The sequence below is a fragment of the Delphinapterus leucas genome, chromosome 7 (genome assembly GCF_059928025.1).
Source record: "Delphinapterus leucas isolate spDelLeu-1000000601 "Yukka" chromosome 7, BTC_Dleu_Yukka2, whole genome shotgun sequence".
In the NCBI taxonomy this organism is placed as follows: domain Eukaryota; kingdom Metazoa; phylum Chordata; class Mammalia; order Artiodactyla; family Monodontidae; genus Delphinapterus; species Delphinapterus leucas.
Genome location: NC_143135.1, coordinates 8,511,994 through 8,531,512, shown reverse-complemented (window position 1 = coordinate 8,531,512; position 19,519 = coordinate 8,511,994). Strand labels below are relative to the sequence as shown.

The 19,519-nt window shown below is 42.3% G+C and overlaps 1 protein-coding gene across 6 annotated transcripts in view; it reads right to left on the bottom strand.

Annotated features, from left to right (window-relative positions):
* ATL3 (atlastin GTPase 3) overlaps positions 1-18,321 on the bottom strand; it is a 52,303-nt gene extending 33,982 nt beyond the window's left edge. Inside the window, exons 1-4 of one of the 6 annotated variants that reach the window (XM_089914642.1) lie at positions 17,900-18,222; positions 16,698-16,804; positions 6,189-6,403; positions 5,905-6,048 (exon numbers count right to left, since the gene is read on the bottom strand). In XM_089914642.1, the coding sequence (XP_089770768.1) occupies positions 5,905-6,048; positions 6,189-6,403; positions 16,698-16,722 (384 nt within the window). In that variant the 5' untranslated portion in view covers positions 16,723-16,804; positions 17,900-18,222. The other 5 variants (XM_022591690.3, XM_089914643.1, XM_022591691.3 and 2 more) reach the window with 5 other exon arrangements.
* Between the last annotated feature and the right edge of the window lie 1,198 nt (positions 18,322-19,519).

Genomic DNA, 19,519 nt, shown 5'->3' with positions numbered 1-19,519 from the left:
CCCACGCTCCTCAACAAGAGAAGCCCGCACACTGCAATGAAGAGTAGCCCCCGCTCACCGCAACTAGAGAAAGCCCACACGCAGCAATAAAGACCCAATACGGCAAAAAATAAATAAATAATAAACAAATAAATTAAAAACAAAAATAAAACTGAAGGTTTAAAAAAAAAAGACTAATCATGGCTGGAACAAGTGGATTTCCACATGTGAAAGAATGGTTTTGGATCCCTACCTCACATCATATACAAAAATTAACTAAAACAGTTCAAGACCAAAATATTAGAGCAAAACCCACAAAACTCATAGAAGAAAGCATAGGTGTAAATCTTCATGGCCTCAGATTAGGCAATGGTTTCTAATATATGACACCTAAAGCACAACAGACCAAAAAAAAATATAGAAACTGGACTTCAAATAATTGCAAATCACATATCCGATGAAGGTCTAGTATCCAGAATGCATAAAGAATTCAACAACAAAAAGACAACCCAACTAAAAAATGGATTTGATTTGAACAGACGTTTTTCCCAAGAAAATACACAAATGGTTATGTGAAAAGATTCTCAACATCATTAGTCATTACTAGTGTTACATCATGGATGGGCCTTGAGGGCACTGGGCTGGGTGCGAGAGGCTACACAAATGACCCATATGTTACGTGACTCCATCTATATGAAACAGCCAACATGGAAGAGGAAAGTAGATCGATAGTGGCCACGGGCTGAGAGAAGAGGGAAATGGGGAGTGACTGAGTTTCTTTTGGGGCTGATGAAAATGTTCTGGAATTAGATGGTGATACCTGCACAGTCTTGTGAGTGAACTAAAAACTGCTGAATTATGTATTTCAAAGGTTGAATTTTATGGTATGTGAATTATACCTCAATGAAAAAGAGAAAACCATGGCATCTGCTAATGAGAAAAACGAGGCCAAACAGAGGGAAAAAGAAGACATACTAAAGAGAAGCTCTTTGAGGAGTGGGAGTCATAAGTATACTTAAAGTGCTGCATATTTCGGGGAAATAGTATTCTCATATCATGTAGTGGAATAGTAAAATACCATAACTACCTTCAAGAACAATTTGGCAATAGCTAGAAAAAGAGGAAATGGGCATTCTCAGACCCAGTAATTCCACTTGTAGGTGGCTTTCTAGTTAGACAAGCTCTAAGCTAAAACCTCACCAAGTATAAAATAAGACAATCTTGCTAAGCTTTTATTTGGCTAACTTCTAAAGAACTGCTTATCAGTACAGCATTTATCCAATATTAATTTTTTTAAATTGTAGTTAATTTATAATGTTGTGTTAGTTTCTGGTGTAGGAATATTGATTTTTTTTAAAGCACTCCTGATCCTGCTAGATGTCTGAATGTCATTTTTTTTAAAACACATTAGAAACACAACAAGGTATCCCTACACACCAGAAAATTGACAATACCAAATGCTAACAAGAATATGAAACATCAGGACCTCTCACTCACTGCTGGCGAGCATGCAAAATGGCACAACTAGTTTGGAAGACAGCTTGGCAGTTTCTTACAAAACTAAGCATAATCTTACCATACAATCCAACAGTTGCACTTCTTGGTATTTACCCAAATGAGTTGAAACTTATGTCCACACAGTAACCTGCCCATGAATATTTACAGCAGCTCTACTCATAATTACCACAACTTGGAAGCAAACAAGATGGCATTCAGTAGGTGAGTGGATAAATTGTGGTCATACATAGAGTGGAATACTATTCAGAAATAAGAAGAAATGAGCTATCAATACAAACAGATGTGAGGAACCATAAAAATATGTACATTGCTAAGTGAAAGAAACCAATCAGAAAAGGCTATATACTATATGATTCCAACTATATGACATTCTGGAAAAGGCGAAACTATGGGGACAGTAAAACAATCAGTGGTTGCCAGGATTTCAGGGAGGGGAGGAGGAACAAACGGGTGGAGCACAGAGGATTTTTCGGGCAGTGCACTTCCTCTGTTGATACAGTAATCGTAGCTACATATCATTATACATTTATCAAAACCCACAGAACGTGCAACACAAAGAGTGAACCTTAACGTAAACCATGGGCTTTAGTTAATGACAACGTATCAATACTGGTCCATTAATTATAACAAATGTATCACACTGACAAAAGATGTACATAATAGGGAGAAACCGGAAGGGGGAACTCTGCACTTCCTGATCAATATTCCTATAAACCTAAAATTACTCTAAAAAATAAAGTCTATTAAATTTTTTTAAAGGGCAGGAAACCAAAATGCTGTCAATAAACATGGAGCTCTATAGGAGTCAATTCAACAAGATAAAAAAATGAGGGCACTATAAATGTCAGATAACTAAAAGCAAAGCCTGCTTACTACTAACACTGTAGAGATTTCCTAAACTCTTAAGGAGAATTAATACACCACATTCCCCCAAAATTAAAATGAGGCCCACCAGTTCTGTACAAAGGGATCACATAGTCAACAATAATTATTTATTCCTAAAAATAAATTAAGAAAGCATCTGGGCTTCCCTGGTGGCACAGTGGTTGAGAGTCCGCCTACCAATGCAGGGGACGCGGGTTCGTGCCCCGGTCCGGGAGGATCCCACATGCCGCGGAGTGGCTGGGCCCGTGAGCCATGGCCGCTGAGCCTGCGCTCCATAACGGGAGAGTCCACAGCAGTGAGAGCCCCGCGTACCACAAAAAAAAAAAAAAGAAAAAAAAGAAAAATTAAGAAAGCATCTACCGGGGGGTGGGACGAATTGGGAGACTGGGATTGACACATATACACTACTACGTATAAAACAGATAACTAATAAGAACCTACTGTTTAGCACAGGAAACCCTATCTGTGGTGACCTAAATGCAAAGGAAATCTAAAAAAGAGTGGACGTATGTATGTATAACTGATTCACTTTACTATACAGCAGAAACTAACACAACATTGTAAAGCAACTATACTGCAATAAAAAGTAAAAAAAAAAACCCCTACCACACATTACCAGAAATGTAGAAACAGAACATGATACAAATAATAAGAACAGAAATGAAGGTCATAGGGCCTTGTTGTGGTGCCGTCTCTAAGAGTCGCTATGTTACCCACAGCAGGCCCTTAACTCACTGGGTCATTTTACAGCATCTCTAAAATGAAGATCGGACTTCCATTTCCAGTCAAAATGGAATAACAGACTGGATTTATCCTCCCACCTAAAACCAAACATAACAGACAAAATATATGAAACAACAGTTTCAAGACATTGGACACTGGGTAACAAAGGATAATGATCCTTGAAAGAAAGGAAACAGATGAGGTGAGCCTTACAGTTGACCCAGCTAACTGGCCAAGGCACAGGGAGGGAGAACCCAGGCAGAGCCACCAGATTCTCTGAGTCAGGAAATACAGCTGAGAGTCAGGAAGACCAAGGAAACGGGAGTTCTTAGGCAGAGCACCTGAGCAGAGAGCTACTGAGACAAAGAACACCAGGGATCTACAGAGGGTACCCATCAAGTGTTCAGCTGAGTCCTGACCAACCCATGTGAATAAGGAAATTACCTGAGGCTGGAGAAAGAGCCATTCAAAAGGGTTAGAGGGGGCTTCCCTGGTGGCGCAGTGGTTCAGAGTCCGCCTGCCGATGCAGGAGACACGGGTTTGTGCCCCGGTCTGGGGAGATCCCACATGCCGCGGAGCGGCTGGGCCCGTAAGCCATGGCTGCTGAGCCTGCGCGTCCGGAGCCTGTGCTCCGCAACGGGAGAGGCCACAACAGTGAGAGGCCCGCGTACAGCAAAAAAAAAAAAAGGGGTTAGAGGGAACACTACCTAAGGTTCACAGAGGACCAAGAACAGCACCTGTTCCCTCCAGTCAGACTACAAAAACCCCATAAAAGCAACTAGACAAAAAGACACACAAGAACAAAGGATAACACCTATTTCTCAGCAGAAGTAATGTCAGCAAAAAGGCAAGGAAGGGACTTCCCGGGTGGCACAGTGGATAAAAATCAGCCTGCCAACGCAGGGGACACAGGTTCGATCCCTGGTCCGGGAAGATCCCACATGCTGCAGAGCAACTAAGCCAGCGAGCCACAACTACTGAGCCCATGTGCCACAACTACTGAAGCCTGTGTGCCTAGAGCCTGTGCTCCACGACAAGAGAAGCCACCGTAATGAGAAGCCCATGCGCCGCAGCTAGAGAAAACCCGCACGCAGCAACAAAGACCCAACGCAGCCAAAAAAATAAATAAAATTAAATCTTTTTTTTTTTTGGCTGCATTGGGTCTTCGTTGCTGCGTGTGGGCTTTCTCTTGTTGCGGAGCACGGGCTCTAGGCACACAGGCTTTAGTAGTTGTGGCACACGGGCTCAGTAGTTGTGGCTCGCTGGCTCTAGAGCACAGGCTCAACAGTTGTGGTGCACAGGCTTCGTTGCTCCACGGCATGTGGGATCTTCCCAGACCGGGGCACGAACCCGTGTCCCCTGCATCGGCAGGCGGACTCTCAACCACTGCACCACCAGGGAAGCCCAGGAAATATTAAAGAAGTCCTTCAGCCTGAAGGAAAATGAATACAAAAAATAGATAAAAATCTGGACACAAAAAGTGAAGAGCAGTTAATGGTAACTGCATGGGTAAATATATGGCTTTTTTCTTATTATTTAAATATCTGTAAAAGATAACTGACCATTTAAACAACAATAAAAACAATGTTATTAAAGTAAAATAGTGACTAAAGCTGGGAGGGGAGAAATGGAACATCAATTAAATTTCAGTAAAGCTGTTAAAAAATTAAAGGCTGGATAAAAATAACATCTAAAGATCCTTCCATGCAAAAGTTTCTAATGTTACATTCCAAAAACTCCTTATTCTCCTACATTCTCTACCCTTAAAAAAAAATGTGTGATAATCTCCCCATTTTGCTACTCATTTCTGTATGTGTATTTATGCTGAAAAGAAAAAAGAGGGTTTTCCAATATACCTTTCTCCTGAAACTTTATTAAAAAAAAAAAAAAACACAAAGATAGAAAGAAACAAAACATTAAAAGAATAAGGAAAAGAAATAGAAACTGTGGAAACAGTGATCAAGAGTTCATGCATCAGGGACTTCCCTGGTGGTCCAGTGGTTAGGACTCCTAGCTCCCAACGTAGGGAGCCCAGGTTCGATCCCTGGTCAGGTAACTGCATGCTGCAACTAAAGATCCCGCACGCGGCAACAAAGATCCTGCGTGCCGCAACTAAGCCCCAGCGCAGCCAAATAAATAAATAGACATTTTGTTTAAAAGTCGTGCATCAACTGTCCAGCTCTCAAAATATTTAATTACTTAACATCAAGGAAACGGCAGAAGCTGAACAACCTGAAGGGGGGATATGAAACCTGAAGCCCTGGAAAGACTCAAAAATGAGAGGCACAAACAGCTGTGAAGGTATGCTTTAGGGTGAGGCTAAAAACAGAAGGAATGGGTTAAAGTCTGTTGAAGAAACAGTCATAACCCCAAATCCCCTCTTCCACTTTAGGAGACACATGACTTGCCCCTGCTGACCCTTACAAAGAAACCTGGGGAGAAGCTCTATAACTGAAGCTTACTAGGCTCGAAGAGGTGGGTAAGATGCCCTGCTGACAGCTGGAGGGGTGGGGGGAGTGAATGCTTACACGAGTAAGAATGTAAAGAACAGAAGTAACATCTGAACAGCTGAGAGCATTAGCCTTTGGGAAGTGAAAATGAGCAGACAGAGGACTAGGGCACCTGACAGCTATTTTTCGTTAGAAGCCTTGTTACTCTTTGACCTTTTATTCACGAATTAGTTTTAAACATGCACTTATATCATTATGATAAAAATCATTTTTAATTGGATTATCAGGCTACACATTAAAGTTCTCATTCTGTTGTGTTTGTTAGTTTGTAAGTCTTTTTCTTCCTTACCTTCTTCCCATCTGGCTTCTCCACAGTGAAAACCTCACTCCAGATCTGGATCCCAGTGGTTTCTGGGTCAGAGCCCCCTCTCCATGAAAACCCTGTTAACGGTTCTTCTCGGTCACCCAACCAATTTGAACGGCCACCTTCCTTCTATAGGAGAAATAAGAAATTTCCATTAAGTCTAAAATTTCGAGTAACTTTACACATCAAGGATAATTCATGAGCTTAGTTTGCTCTTTTGGACATAACAGTCTCACTTTCTAATTTGAAATGAAATAATTCTACTTTACCTGGAAATATAAGTATCGTAGCATAAAGTCCAGAAAGAAGGACTTGCCCTTTCGGAAGGCACCAGCCACTGACACCACCACCACATCAAGGTCTCGGATGTGTTCCTGTAAGAGGATGCTGGCCAAGGCTTTCTCTTCTAGCTCAAAGGCATGTTGGTCTTTCTGAACCAAAACAACCTGCACTGGACAAGGCTTTCCACTCTCCATAGCATCACCTATGTTGTTGTAGAGAAAAAAAAATATTAGTTTCAAATATTTTTAAAATGTTATTTTTTTAACATGGGAAGAGTAAAAACTTCTTAAACACAGCACAAAGCACCAACCATAAAAGAAAAAAATGACAAATTAGACTTCATTAAAATTAAGAATTTTTGTTCATTAAAAGACATCCTTAAGGGAGTAAAAATGCAAGTCACAGGCTAGGAGGAAATATTACTAACACCTAAATCCAAAGGACTCATATCCAGAATCATTCTAGAAAAACAAAAGAAAAAGACAACCATTCCCCCTTTAAAAATAGCAATGGGTAAAAGATTATGAACGAGCATATCATTAAAAAAGGATATCCAGGACTTCCCTGGTGGCACAGTGGTTAAGAATCCGCCTGCCAATGCAGGGGACATGGGCTTGAGCCCTGATCCGGGAAGATCCCACATGCTGCGGAGCAACTAAGCCCGTGTGCCACAACGACTGAGACTGCGCTCTAGAGCCCATGAGCCACAACTACTGAGCTCACACGCCACAACTACTGAAGCCCATGCGCCTAGAGCCCGCGACAAGAGAAGCCACCGCAATGAGAAGCCCGCACACAGCAACAAAGAGTAGGCCCTACTCGCCACAACTAGAGAAAGCCCGCGTGCAGCAACGAAGACCCAATGCAGCCAAAAATAAATAAATAAATTACTTTAAAAATAAAACCATAGGGCTTCCCTGGTGGCGCAGTGGTTGGGAGTCCGCCTGCCGATGTGGCGGACGTGGGTTCGTGCCCCGGTCCGGGAGGATCCCACGTGTCGCGGAGCAGCTGGGCCCGTGGGCCATGGCCGCTGAGCCTGCGCATCCGGAGCCTGTGCTCCGCAACGGGAGAGGCCACAACAGTGAGAGGCCCGTGTACCGCAAAAAAAAAATAAAAATAATAAAAATAAAACCATAATGACATACCACTGCCCACCCATCAGAGTGGCTAAAATTTCAAAGACTGACAATATCAACTGTGGGAGAGACTGTGGTACAACTGTAATTCTCATACATTCTGATAGGAATAGAAAAAACCGTTAGGCAGTATCCACTAAAACTAAACATAACCATGATAAAGCAATTCCACTCCTAGGTATACACCTAAGAGAAATATATGTGTCTATCCACCAAAAGACATATATACAATGTTCACATCAGCTTTACTCAAAATGGTCCAAAACTAGAAATAACCCAAACGTCCACCAATAGTAGAAAGGGTGACTGCCACCGCTAAGTCGTAATTTTTTTTTTTTTTTTTTTGGCCGCAACACGTGGCTTGTGGGATCTCAGCTCCCTGACCAGGGAAACCGAAACCCTAACCCTAACCCTAACCCTAACCCGCGGCCCCTGCAGGGGAAGTGCAGTCTTAACCACTGGACCACCGGGGAACATCCTAAGCCTTTTAAATACATCATTTTACTTAATCCTCAGAACAACCCTACGAGGTAAATAATACTGCTCCATTTTAAAAATAAACTAAGGCTTACAAAAGTTAAGCATCTTCCCCAACAGGTTCTGGAGAAAAGCTTGAAAAGATCTTTAGGTGGCTATGTTTTGCAGATCACTCTTAATAACCTAGTCAAGGTTTTAGGGACAATTAATTCTTCAGTTCAAAATTAAGCACTAACCAGTAGTTTCTCTCCTAGAGTTGAAAGCACAAAGATATTAATTCTTTGAAATTCAGAGCCACTTAGCTACATGGATTTACGGAAGGTTTACAAAAAAACAGCAGTGGAGGGCTTCCCTGGTGGCACAGTGGTTGAGAGTCCGCCTGCCGATGCAGGGGACACGGGTTCGTGCCCCGGTCCGGGAAGATCCCACATGCTGCGGAGCGGCTGGGCCCGTGAGCCATGGCCACTGAGCCTGCGCGTCCGGAGCCTGTGCTCCACAACGGGAGAAGCCACGACAGTGAGAGGCCTGCGTACCGCAAAAAAACAAACAAACAAAAAAAAACAGCAGTGGGGCCTATGAAATGAGGCAAAGCACTATTTCCCTTCCCTAAGTGTATGTACTAAAGGAGATGTTTTTAGGTAGTTAAAAGGGCACTTGTTTTATTTTAATAATTATGTATTTTAATGACTATTAAACATTAGGAAACAAAACCATGTTTTAATGGATTATTGCTTAGGAGGCTAAGTTTTAAAAACTAATCAATATAAAGTAAATTGAAGGACAAATATTGAGCATAGAACAGGTAGGCAGATTTGGCCAAAATCATACACATGGTCCCAGAAACACTTTCATCTGGGAAGCAGTAAAGGCTGAATGATCACAGCAGGCAAAGTCGACAAAACAGCTTGACGGCCAGACTCTAATCTTTAAGTATGGGAATTGCTGCTCACTTTTTATTTATTTTTATTTTTTGGCTGCATTGGGTCTTTGTTCCTGACCATAGGCTTTCTCCAGTTGTGGCGAGCAGGGGCTACTCTTCATTGCACTGCACGGGCTTCTCATTGCGGTGGCTTCTCTTGTTGCAGAGCACAGGCTCTAGGCACGTGGGCTTCAGTAGTTGCAGCACACAGGCTCAGTAGCTGCGGCATGCAGGTCCTACAGTGTGCGGGCTTCAGTAGTTATGGCACATGGGCTCAGTAGTTGTGACGCATGGGCTTAGTTGCTCCGCGGCATGTGGGTGCTCTCCGGACCAGGGATCGAACCTGTGTCCCCTGCATTGGCAGGCAGATTCTTAACCACTGCGCCACCAGGGGAGTCCCGCTGCTCGCTTTTTATACTTACTGTATCAGGCAGCAACAAAAGGGTTCTTGCCACTTTTTAATTTTTTGCAAACTGTTGGAAAACAATTTATAAACATTGATTCAGTGTCATTCTCGCATTATAATACATATACACTAATACTTTTCTTTCCCATTATTTCCTATTATAAAAAGGAAACATTTCTGTAAATAATCTCTTAGAGTTCTTATTGCCATAACAGCAGGTGAATCCAGGACCTGAAGACCTTCAGTCTTTTATATAAAAGAAGAAATGAGAACAATTTATCCACACCTTATGGATAAGCCACAAGGTTAAGTACTGTGCAGTACTCAAAGCAATACCAAACAAAGTCCCTGAGATGGCTGGTTGCTCCCCCAATATTCATTTTCTCCTCCTGCTATGGTAATATATTTTTAGCTGGGCATATAAATGCTCAGAAGAAACACATTTCCAACCCAACCTTGTATGTAGGGTATCACTGTGTGACTAAGTTCTGACTGGAAATGATACAGCAACTTCCATATCATGCATCTTCCCCCTTCCTGCTGGCTATATGCAAAAGTGGGAGCAAGTCACCCTGGACCAGGCATGTGAGGGCAACACCCTAGGAATACTGGAGCAACAAGAGAGGTAGGGCTGAGGACTTGGTGTAGCAGAACTGCCATGCTGGCTCACTTTCATATGAAAGAAAAATGTCTACCTCGTTTAAATCACTTACTTGGAGGCTCTACGAGATACAACCAAACCTAGTAGCCAATACAATAGTCCCCCAGGACTTCACAATTGAGTTCATGGTACTGGCTCTTTCAATTTTATCTATTTCACTATTAAAGTTTACTGAGCAGTGTGAATGTACTGACACAAAGCAGGCACACAATAAACAACTGTAAAAAGGATGGATGGTATGTACTGTAATCTAGTTGAAAGCTACCACCCTAAGAATGCAGGTGATACTGTCAGGGCAACAGGTATGGAAGATAAAGTTACCTGGGCTACAAACAAGAGAGAATAATCACATGACAAAAATGTATGCAGTTGTAGACAACGAACTGCACTTCAAGAGAAGATGAAGACCACTAAGAAGGACAGTTTAAAAAAAAAGTGATAAAGCCTTCCCTCATCTCTTCCTCTTTCTGCCTATAGCAAAGTGAAAAAGAAGAGAACCAGGCTATATTTACTTGAGGGAGCTGGGGTGATCCTGCATTTCTCTCCGACAGTATACTGGGCACACTGGATTTTAAAAGATCTTGTTCCTTTGGTTTGGATCCACTTAAGGGAAAAATCATTTTAAACTGTACACATCATTAATAATTTAATTTAAACAAATAGAGCTGCTCACTTTTCACCACACTATCTTTATCTCTCACTTCCTAAGACAAGAGAACTATATTATTGATCATCCAAGTAAAAATCTTATTTCCACTCACCCTTTTCTAGATATCATGTAAATTTCCTTTGCTGATTTATCCTCGCATCTCAGACAACCTGCCCCCCAATCTCATAGATCCCTTAATCAAAACCTCAGGGCCATCTCCTTTAGCCAAGCCACCTTCCAACCTTTCCTGTCTGTTAGGTTGATCATGCAAGTCAACACCCCCGAGTGTTGCTTTAAGGATGTTACCTCATCCTTCAGGGATGAATGCCTTCATTACAGTACATAAACATATCAGCAACTACCTAAAAAAAAAACTATCAAGGATCTCCCTGGTGGCACAGTGCTTAAGAATCTGCCTGCCAATGCAGGGGACACGGGTTCAAGCCCTGGTCCAGGAAGATCCGACATGCCACGGAGCAACTAAGTCCGTGTGCCACAACTACTGAGCCCATGCTCTAGAGCCTGCAAGCCAAAACTACTGTGCCCGCGTGCCACAACTACTGAAGCCCGCACGCCTAGAGCCCATGCTCTGCAACGAGAAGCCAACACAATGAGAAGCACACGCACTGCAACCAAGAGTAGCCCCCGCTCGCAGGAACTAGAGAAAGCCCGCGTGCAGCAACAAAGACCCAACGTGGCCAAAATTAAATAAATAAAATAAAATAAATAAAACAAATTTATTTAAAAAACTACAAAAACATTTTATGGATTGATGGCTGAAAGCTAAAAAGTCTCCATCCTGTAAGTCAAACCCTTTCACCATTCGCCCTACTGCCTTCGTTCCTCTAATTCTTTATTCTCCTCATCCTCCCAGGTAAATTTATACTCACTGGTCTTCCTCCTAGGAGAAAGTTAGGATTCACGTCCTGTCCTGTCTTGATTCCAAATTTTCAAATATACAGCCTATTCAACCATTTGTTCTCATGGCCTGAAATGTTTCTTCCACTTGACTCCAGCAAACACTTGCTCATCCTTCAACAATCACCTTCACCCTCCCTCTGTCCTGATCACCCACCCCATCCTCTCAGAGTCCATCACTTCGCACAGTACACTAAAAGCAATCAAGAGAGACGGCAGGGCTTAAATCCTTACTTTCTCACCTCTAGAATGTAACCTCCATGAGGGCAGAAATTTTTGTCTCTTTTGTTCAATGCTATATCCCCCAAGAACCAGAAGAGTGCCCACAGAGAGTAGACATCCAATAAACAGTTGGGGAATAAACGAAAAACTCCACCATTTAGTCACAATGTGACTGTGGATAAATTTCTAACCATTTGTAGCTCCTTTTATTTATAAAACTAATACCCATCTCAAAGCACAGTGTCTGACACATATGAGGGACTCCATAAAAAGAACCCACTTTCCTATTTCCACTAAAACCTTTACTATTATTCCACTCATTACAACATAATAATATTGTAATGAGCTCCTGGGAGCCCCTGGGGAGTAGGGAAACTACCACATTCAGCCCCAGGATCTACCATAGAATAATAGCTTCCTAGTATTGTAAACACTAAACCCTATAGTACATGTAAAGAACCTCAATAAAAGTCAGTTTCTTCCCTTCCTCCTCCCAGTCTTTCTTTGTCAACCTCCCTGAAAGTGTGTCTTCATCCACTTATCTACCCATTCCCTTCTTATCACCTTGCAATCTGACTTTTCTCTCAGTCTCTCTGTTGAAACCATTCTCTAGTTCATCAGTGACCTCTCCTGCCAAATCCAATAGGCATTTCTTGATTCTCATTCAACTCTACACCTGTGATATAACACACTGGCCAACCACTTCTAAAACTTCTTAAAACCTTTGGACTCCACAACAGTGCCCACTCCTAGTTCTCTTCCAGCCTCTTTACCACCCCCTTTCACCGGTTCTCCTTTTCAGCCTCCTGTGATACCCACCAACGCCCTGCTTTAGCCTTCTGCAGTTCTCAACCTCTCCCTGAATAAGCTCTTTATTCTTATAATTTCACTACATCCTCTATTTTGGCGATGCAACTTCATTAATTTCTAACCTGCACTTAGGTCCAAACGTGCAACTGCTTAAGGGGCAGATTCACCTGGATATTCCACCATCAGCTCACTCTTGGAGGTGTATTATGTAGAAATATATGGGTACAAGAGTCAGGAGACAAGTTCCTGTTCCAGTTCTACCACTAACAACCTGTGTGATTCTGGGCATGTCTAGTCTTCAGTCTCAACAGTAAAATGAGTCAAGATTTAACCTCTAGCAACCCTCTCAGTTCTAACATTTTATAAGTCTACATTTAGTATCATCAAAATGAATCCTCTCAGATGCTCCACTTCTCTCAAATCTCCACCTTTCAGCCTTCACATCTTCCCTGGCTCCATCTTCCTATATGAAACATACCACCAGACCCTACCATTTCTTCCTTTTATGACTTAAGCTCCTGGTTTGGCAAAGACTATTGTAACAGTGAAGGAGTATCTACAGGAGAAAGGCCTTCCCTAACAATCAGGAAAGACCAGATTTCTGGGCCCAGTTTCGTACTAACCGTAACAGCATGAGTAAATCACTTTACTTCTCTGTGTCTCAGTTTCGTCTACAAAATCAGGCAGTTAGGTAAAGCCATTTTATAGCTCTAAAATTCAATCTCTGTTGAACAATTGAAAATTTCCTGAATATCTAAATTGGCCAAACTTGCTGGGTAACGTATTCACGCCTTGGCTTAATTTAAAATTGTATAGTCCTGGCTAAAGAACAGATCAAAATTTACCATGATAAAAACATTAAAGCAACTTGCTCAGCAAGGACCCCACCAAAGACTTGGGGGTTTGTTTTAGGAGTTTTTTAAGGGGGAGAGATACTCCATTTGCAGTGAAATTACTCCCACTTCTCAGTAATCTTATACTCTGGAGTATAAGTACTAGATACTTATACTAGATAGTACTCCAGGGATAGTACTAGAAAAACCTTTAAGTGGCAACCTTATATGCCTTCTCCCTTTAGCGAAGCAATCATTTCCCAAGGTCCAGATATGCATTCTGAGATGATAACAACAGTAATGCTCACTTACATGAACAGTTAATGTTCGATATGAAGAGGTAATGCTCTATTATGTTCATTTATATGAGTAAGAGATGTGACATCTTATACACATACAAAGATATAGCCTGACCACAGTCACATCTATCATCTCTATTTGTTTTTTTTTGGCCACACCACGCAGTTTCTAGGATCCTAGTTCCCCGACCATCTGTATACATTTAAGTGAACTTAAAACCTAAGTTTAGGGAAAACCTAAGTTTAGGGAAAACCTAAGTTTAGTGAACTTAAAACCTAAGTTAAAAAAAAAAAAGTGAGTGGTAGAACTATATCATACTGCCAATTCTGATTAGTGCTGTAAACAGCTCATAGTAATACCGCATCAGCCGTCATTTCGAAGTATGTAGAAATGTTGAAAATATTTGGATAATTAAAAAGGACTCCAATAGTTGATGTGGAAGCTACAACATTTTTTTTTAATTACTTTTAAAGTACTGATGTATCCTTTACTTTGGACACAACACACCTTAATCCAGACTAACCAATAGGTTTAAGTATGCCTATTCAAACAATCGCTGTATGATTGGATTCAACGGAGAAGCTCTGCACTAAAACAAAAACAGACGACCCAAATAGAATGGCTGAAAGACTAACAAGTGAAATTAATTATTATAGGGACAAATTTGTAGAGATCTGAGCAAATTACAGCACTGATTCTTCCTAGAATTATTTCTGAATTTTCAAAGGACTGAAAGAAAAAAAAAAAAAGTAGCTGCTCGGGCTAAATACAAGTAGATGAGACTAGTGAATTATAATTGGCCTTTCTGCTCCTATGGAAAACGTAAATTTTAAGAAATAAGTTCTATCAGAAAAAACATTATGGGGAAAAAAGTTTAAATGTCCCTCAAATACTTGAGAAGACCATCTGAACAGTGATAAATTCAATGAAACTAGTTATTTGGAAGCAATTACAATTGTTATTTCAGATAATTCAGACAGAATTTAGTAGATCAAGTCAACAGTTTAGACCAGGGTTTCTCAACCTCAGCACCACTGGTATTTTGGGCTGGATAACTCTTTGTTGTGGGGAGCTACCCCATTCACTGCAAGATATTCAGCAGCATCTCTGGCCTCTACCCACTGGATACCAGTAGTGCTTCCTCCTGATTGTGAGACCCAGCAATGTCTCCCGACATTGCTAAGTGTCCCAATCAGGCAAACTCGCCCTGGGTTAAGAACCACTGGGGTAGAGCCAGCCTCAGTACTCATCCTTACTGTCCAGAGAGTTTTGAAAAGCAAATCCTAACTACAGTTATAGAAACATTTCACTGAGTAGCGTGCATGACTCAGGGTAAAGTTATGACCTGAGTTTTCCACTCTCCTGAAATACCACATTTCCTAAAGGGCAAAAGCAACACACCCAAAAACAGAAGCATACCATTTTCATGCCTTGTTCTTACTGGCAGTCTTTAAAGTTCCTAATTCACAGAAAAGGCCAAAGAAAACACATCATCATATGTAAGGCTAAGTACACTAAAGCCCTCAGCCACCTCTACAACTGCTGGGTGTGGCTCTTTTTTGGTGATGGTGAGGGAGTGCTTTTATACACTGTTAGGTCTCAAGGCAGTAAGCATGCCGGTAGATACACGTATATTTTTAAGGTTGTTTCAGTGAAAATTCTATTTAAATGCAACTTAACAGAATAGGGGAAATTTGTACCTTAGCACAGAATGCTGAACAAAACCACATTTTCTTTGTCAATTAAGAATTCTGTAGTGCTTAATGGATTTATGAAGATCAACTATGACTAAACAGTATTAAAGATTCAGAAATGCAGAGATTGGGCTGAATCTAAAAATGATGCCAGGCTATACTACAGGCATCTAATTTAATACAGCATTTAATAGAATAGATGCCAGGCTATTCTATTAAAAAGATAAAAATCTTTTTAACAGAATGAATTCAATATTCATCTTATTTGACTTTACCCTAAAAATGAGACCACCCCCAAAATCAATCTGGTTACCTGAAGGTTTTAATTACCTGTATTCCAGTTGAATAAGCTTTAACTGGCAATATTTGATTTGGAGTCCTTATCATTTCAAGACAAAAAGAGTTAATCTACTTCTTTGCTTATTCACCTACTATACCACTAAAACCTATTTTCTGATTTGTAATATATTGATACTTTATCTGTGAAATATATGTAACATTCTAACAATCAAAACATATTCTAACAATCTAAACACATACCAATAAAAGGCATTCTTTAGATATGTGCATGGAAGAGTATCAACTCAATACAAAAATACTGATATTACAAATTATACTTCCTATAAAGTAATAAATCAATTCAAATTAAGCAACCACCTACAGAGAAATTTGTATATATTAGTACAGAAATTAAATTACTTGGGTTTGGGGTTGTTTTTTTTTTTAAGCTGTTGCCTAGCCCCTCAGTATATTAAATCAGAATCTGTGAGTGGGCCCCAAGCATTGGCAGGTTTTAAAAACCCCAAGTTATTCTAATGTGCAGCAGCAGGGCTGAGAACCGCAGCTCTACAGCAATTAAAAGACTTTTTTCGTTTAACTATAAGCTTTTCACTCACTTTTCCCCCTTGATATTTTTTAGAGAATATGCTCCTAAAATCTCAAAGATAAGTCAGGAAAATGTTTTAAAATTGAGACTAACTTTAAACTGTAGTTGTGTTAAACAATTTCTCAGTATAAGACACAAGGCCATAGAAAGTTTAACAGGCATGCCGAGTCACTGCAGGTAAATTTTAAACCTCAAACAGGTTCACACAACCCAGGGTTCCCTAAGGTACTTGAAAGAAATCTTAGAATATGTGACCAAACTGTGACTAATGACTACCACTGAGGAATTGGGGAAGTAGAGATGACTTTATATTTCTTGCTTCTTACAATTCTCTATTATTTCATTTTAAATAATTAGTGTGAGTATACCTTTTATTATATGACTCAGGAATCATAAAAATGAAAAATGCACGGGCTACACCATAGAAAACCAATTCTAAAAAAGCCTAATCTAAACAAGTCCTATTTAGTGAAAACTACGACAATTATGCTAGTACACATCATCACATTTATCCTTACTTTTTACTTCTTTTCTTAATTTTATGATTACTCTAATAAGACAGTTAATAACAGCTAATAAAACAACCTGCTCTACTAGTGTAATGCTTCATTAGGTAGAGGTCTTTTTCAATCAAGCGTTTTCTTTACAGGTGTTAAAGCAGCAACAGAGATTTCTATACTATGAGCTGGTTTCTGTGGGGATTGAAAAAAAACAGTAATTTGAAATTCAGTACACTGCAATGCTGAATACTTGTCGCGGTTTAAAACTACGTAGGTTTTGCTTCTCCAAAAGCCAGCCAAAATGTGAAACCACGTTTTTGGTCCGTTAGTTCTTTTCTCTCCTTCCCAAAACATTCCATCCAACTTCGTATTCAAATTTGAGAACTAAGATTTATTAAAAGTGTCTTCAAACAATGTTCTTTTCTTTTTTTTTTTTGCCTTTAGATTTCGCAAGTGAAAACTTCTGGCCATTTCAACACCACACACAGCTAACAAGAATAAAGCCAGGTAGAATGACAGATGAAATTAAAATCCATGAATTTATGGTGACTATTTGTTTTCTCTTTAATACTTTCCCTATGCTTTGTGTCTTCAAAAAAGGAAAAGAACAACGTACTGTACCAAACGTACTAAAAGAACTTCCTAAAAATCAATTTAGGCCACATTCTTTTATCTCCTTAGGGAGATAAGTGCGGGTTGAAAATCGACTTCCCTAATACCTCCTGTAACTCAAGGTCTTTAGGATAAAAATAAAGCTTCCAACTCAAAGACGCTTCGCAGCCCTCCAGAGCTTTTTAAAAGGCTGAACAATAAAGCATCTACCTTCCCCACTCCCTGGGCCCGTTAATACGGCCAGAGCCACTCGGCCCGAGGTTTCCCGGCCCGCGAGCGAGCGAGCGAAGCGCCTAGGCAGGGAGAGGGCAGCAGCCCGGAGCGCCCAGCTCAGCCTCTAAACGCCGCCCCAGGACCACCGACCCTCGGGGTACTAACAGCCGTTAGTACCCCGAGGAGTACTAACGGCCTCCTCCGGGCCCAGGGCCCGACCCCCGAAGGCGGCCGCTCCCGGCCGGTAGCGGAGAAAGGCGTCGCCCGCGTCCGACTGGCCCGGCCTCGCGAGCAGCCCCCGGACCGTAATTCGTCAGCCAAGGGACCCCAGCGAGAGGCGCGCGGTTCCAACCCCGGGACGAGGAAGGGCGGAGGCGCGGGCGTCCGGTCTCCTCGAAACTATAGCAGGGAGGGCGGCGGGGGTGGCCACGGAGCGGGCTCGGGGGAAATAGCGCGCCTCACCTGCTCCTCCCGATGCTGCCGCTACCACTCGCTGAGGGGACAACATGGAGCCTCCGCCTCCAGCAGAAGGAGCAGGAGCTCAGAAAGGGGCGGGCTGGGGCGGGAACGAACCAGGCCCTGGCGGCGGGAAACGGGCGTGGCCTGGCTCTACAAACAACTAGGGAGAAGGAGAGGCGCGCGAAACCACGAGACGGCGCGTAGCGGGCTGGCGTGGATCGACCGGCAGCCAGAAGTGCAGCGAGCGCCGAGCCGGCTGGAGCGGGAAAGCGCACGCGGCCGAATTCTGCCACCGCCCGAGGCGTGTGCGTGTGCGCCGGAGTCCGACACCCGCAGCCGGCTACCTGGAGCTGCGCCCTGGGGGCAACCGTCCGTTGGGAATTGTAGTCCCACGCTCTCTGGGTACCCTCCAACGGTTCCCGTTCTGCGCACTCATCCGGGCGGGGAGGAAGCGGAAGAGAGGGATGGGGATTGCCGTGGCTCTTCGACGACTGAACTACAACTCCCAGCAGGCTGTGCAGGGAGCGGTGGGCCGCCCAGTCATCCCCGCCCTGCCCTCACTTAGCCTTGAGGCCAGGCGCCTAGCGGAGGCGTTGGTGGAACTGGCCACAGATCCTTGACTGCAGTGTTTGAGACGGTTTCGGTGTTTAACGCTGGCCGGGGCCATAGGTCGGCGGCACTCTGCCCTAAGGACCGAAGCGAGGCCTCAACCCTGGGTGACGTGAGCATCAGTGTTTTTTTAAATGGTTTTGCCTTCACAAGGAGAGGAGGTCGTGACTTCATTATCACCATCAGCAACTTCGCCCCATATTCCCGTCCCTGTCCAAGCCTGATGGCGCACCATAGCCACTCTAATAGCTAACGTAAGAACTTCCAGGCAAAGTCCTTCCACTGGCTTTGTCCAGTCTAAGCCATGGCCATATTTTGTAAATCTCCGGCTTAGAGGAGCTTGTTTTGGAGCTGCTTTGGCAATCACACTCTTACGTAAACTGTATGGTAGATCCGTACAAAACAGGGTTCTCCAAAAATGCTTTTATTCACGCTTCACGTGTGATTGAGAAAATGTCAGTTGTCACAATTGAAGAATATTGTTATTTTGGATTCGTTGGGGTAGGGGCAGTTGTCTTGGGGCTAAATAGCTAGTGGAGCTTATGAGAGGCTAAAGCCTCTATCTCCCTCCCCCCGACCGCTACCACCTCTTGGCATCATCATTGCCTCATTCACTCGACAAATTATTCCACTTTCTTTCTTCTGCCTCTACATTAACTATTATAACCTACCCAGAACCTCCTTCCAGCTATCTCTAGGCCCTGCCACGCCCTTGAGCTGTTTTTTCACTCCCCGAGTGATTAGGCCAGAAGTGAAAAGGTAAAGATAATTCTACCTAATCTTACCTGAAGAGGTCGTGTTTTGATTTCTTTTCCCCTGCACCTTCTGATTCTCTGCAAACTCTCAAGATTATTTGAATACCCTCGGCCAGGCTTTATATTTGAGTCTAGGTTAGATATAAATTAACTCTGGCCAGCAAGAAACTAGATGAGAACCTCAAGACAAGTGGTTCCTGGGGTTTCACATTGGGTATGCAGAAAGCAGGGCCTACAGGATGTGACACAAATCCAGGGC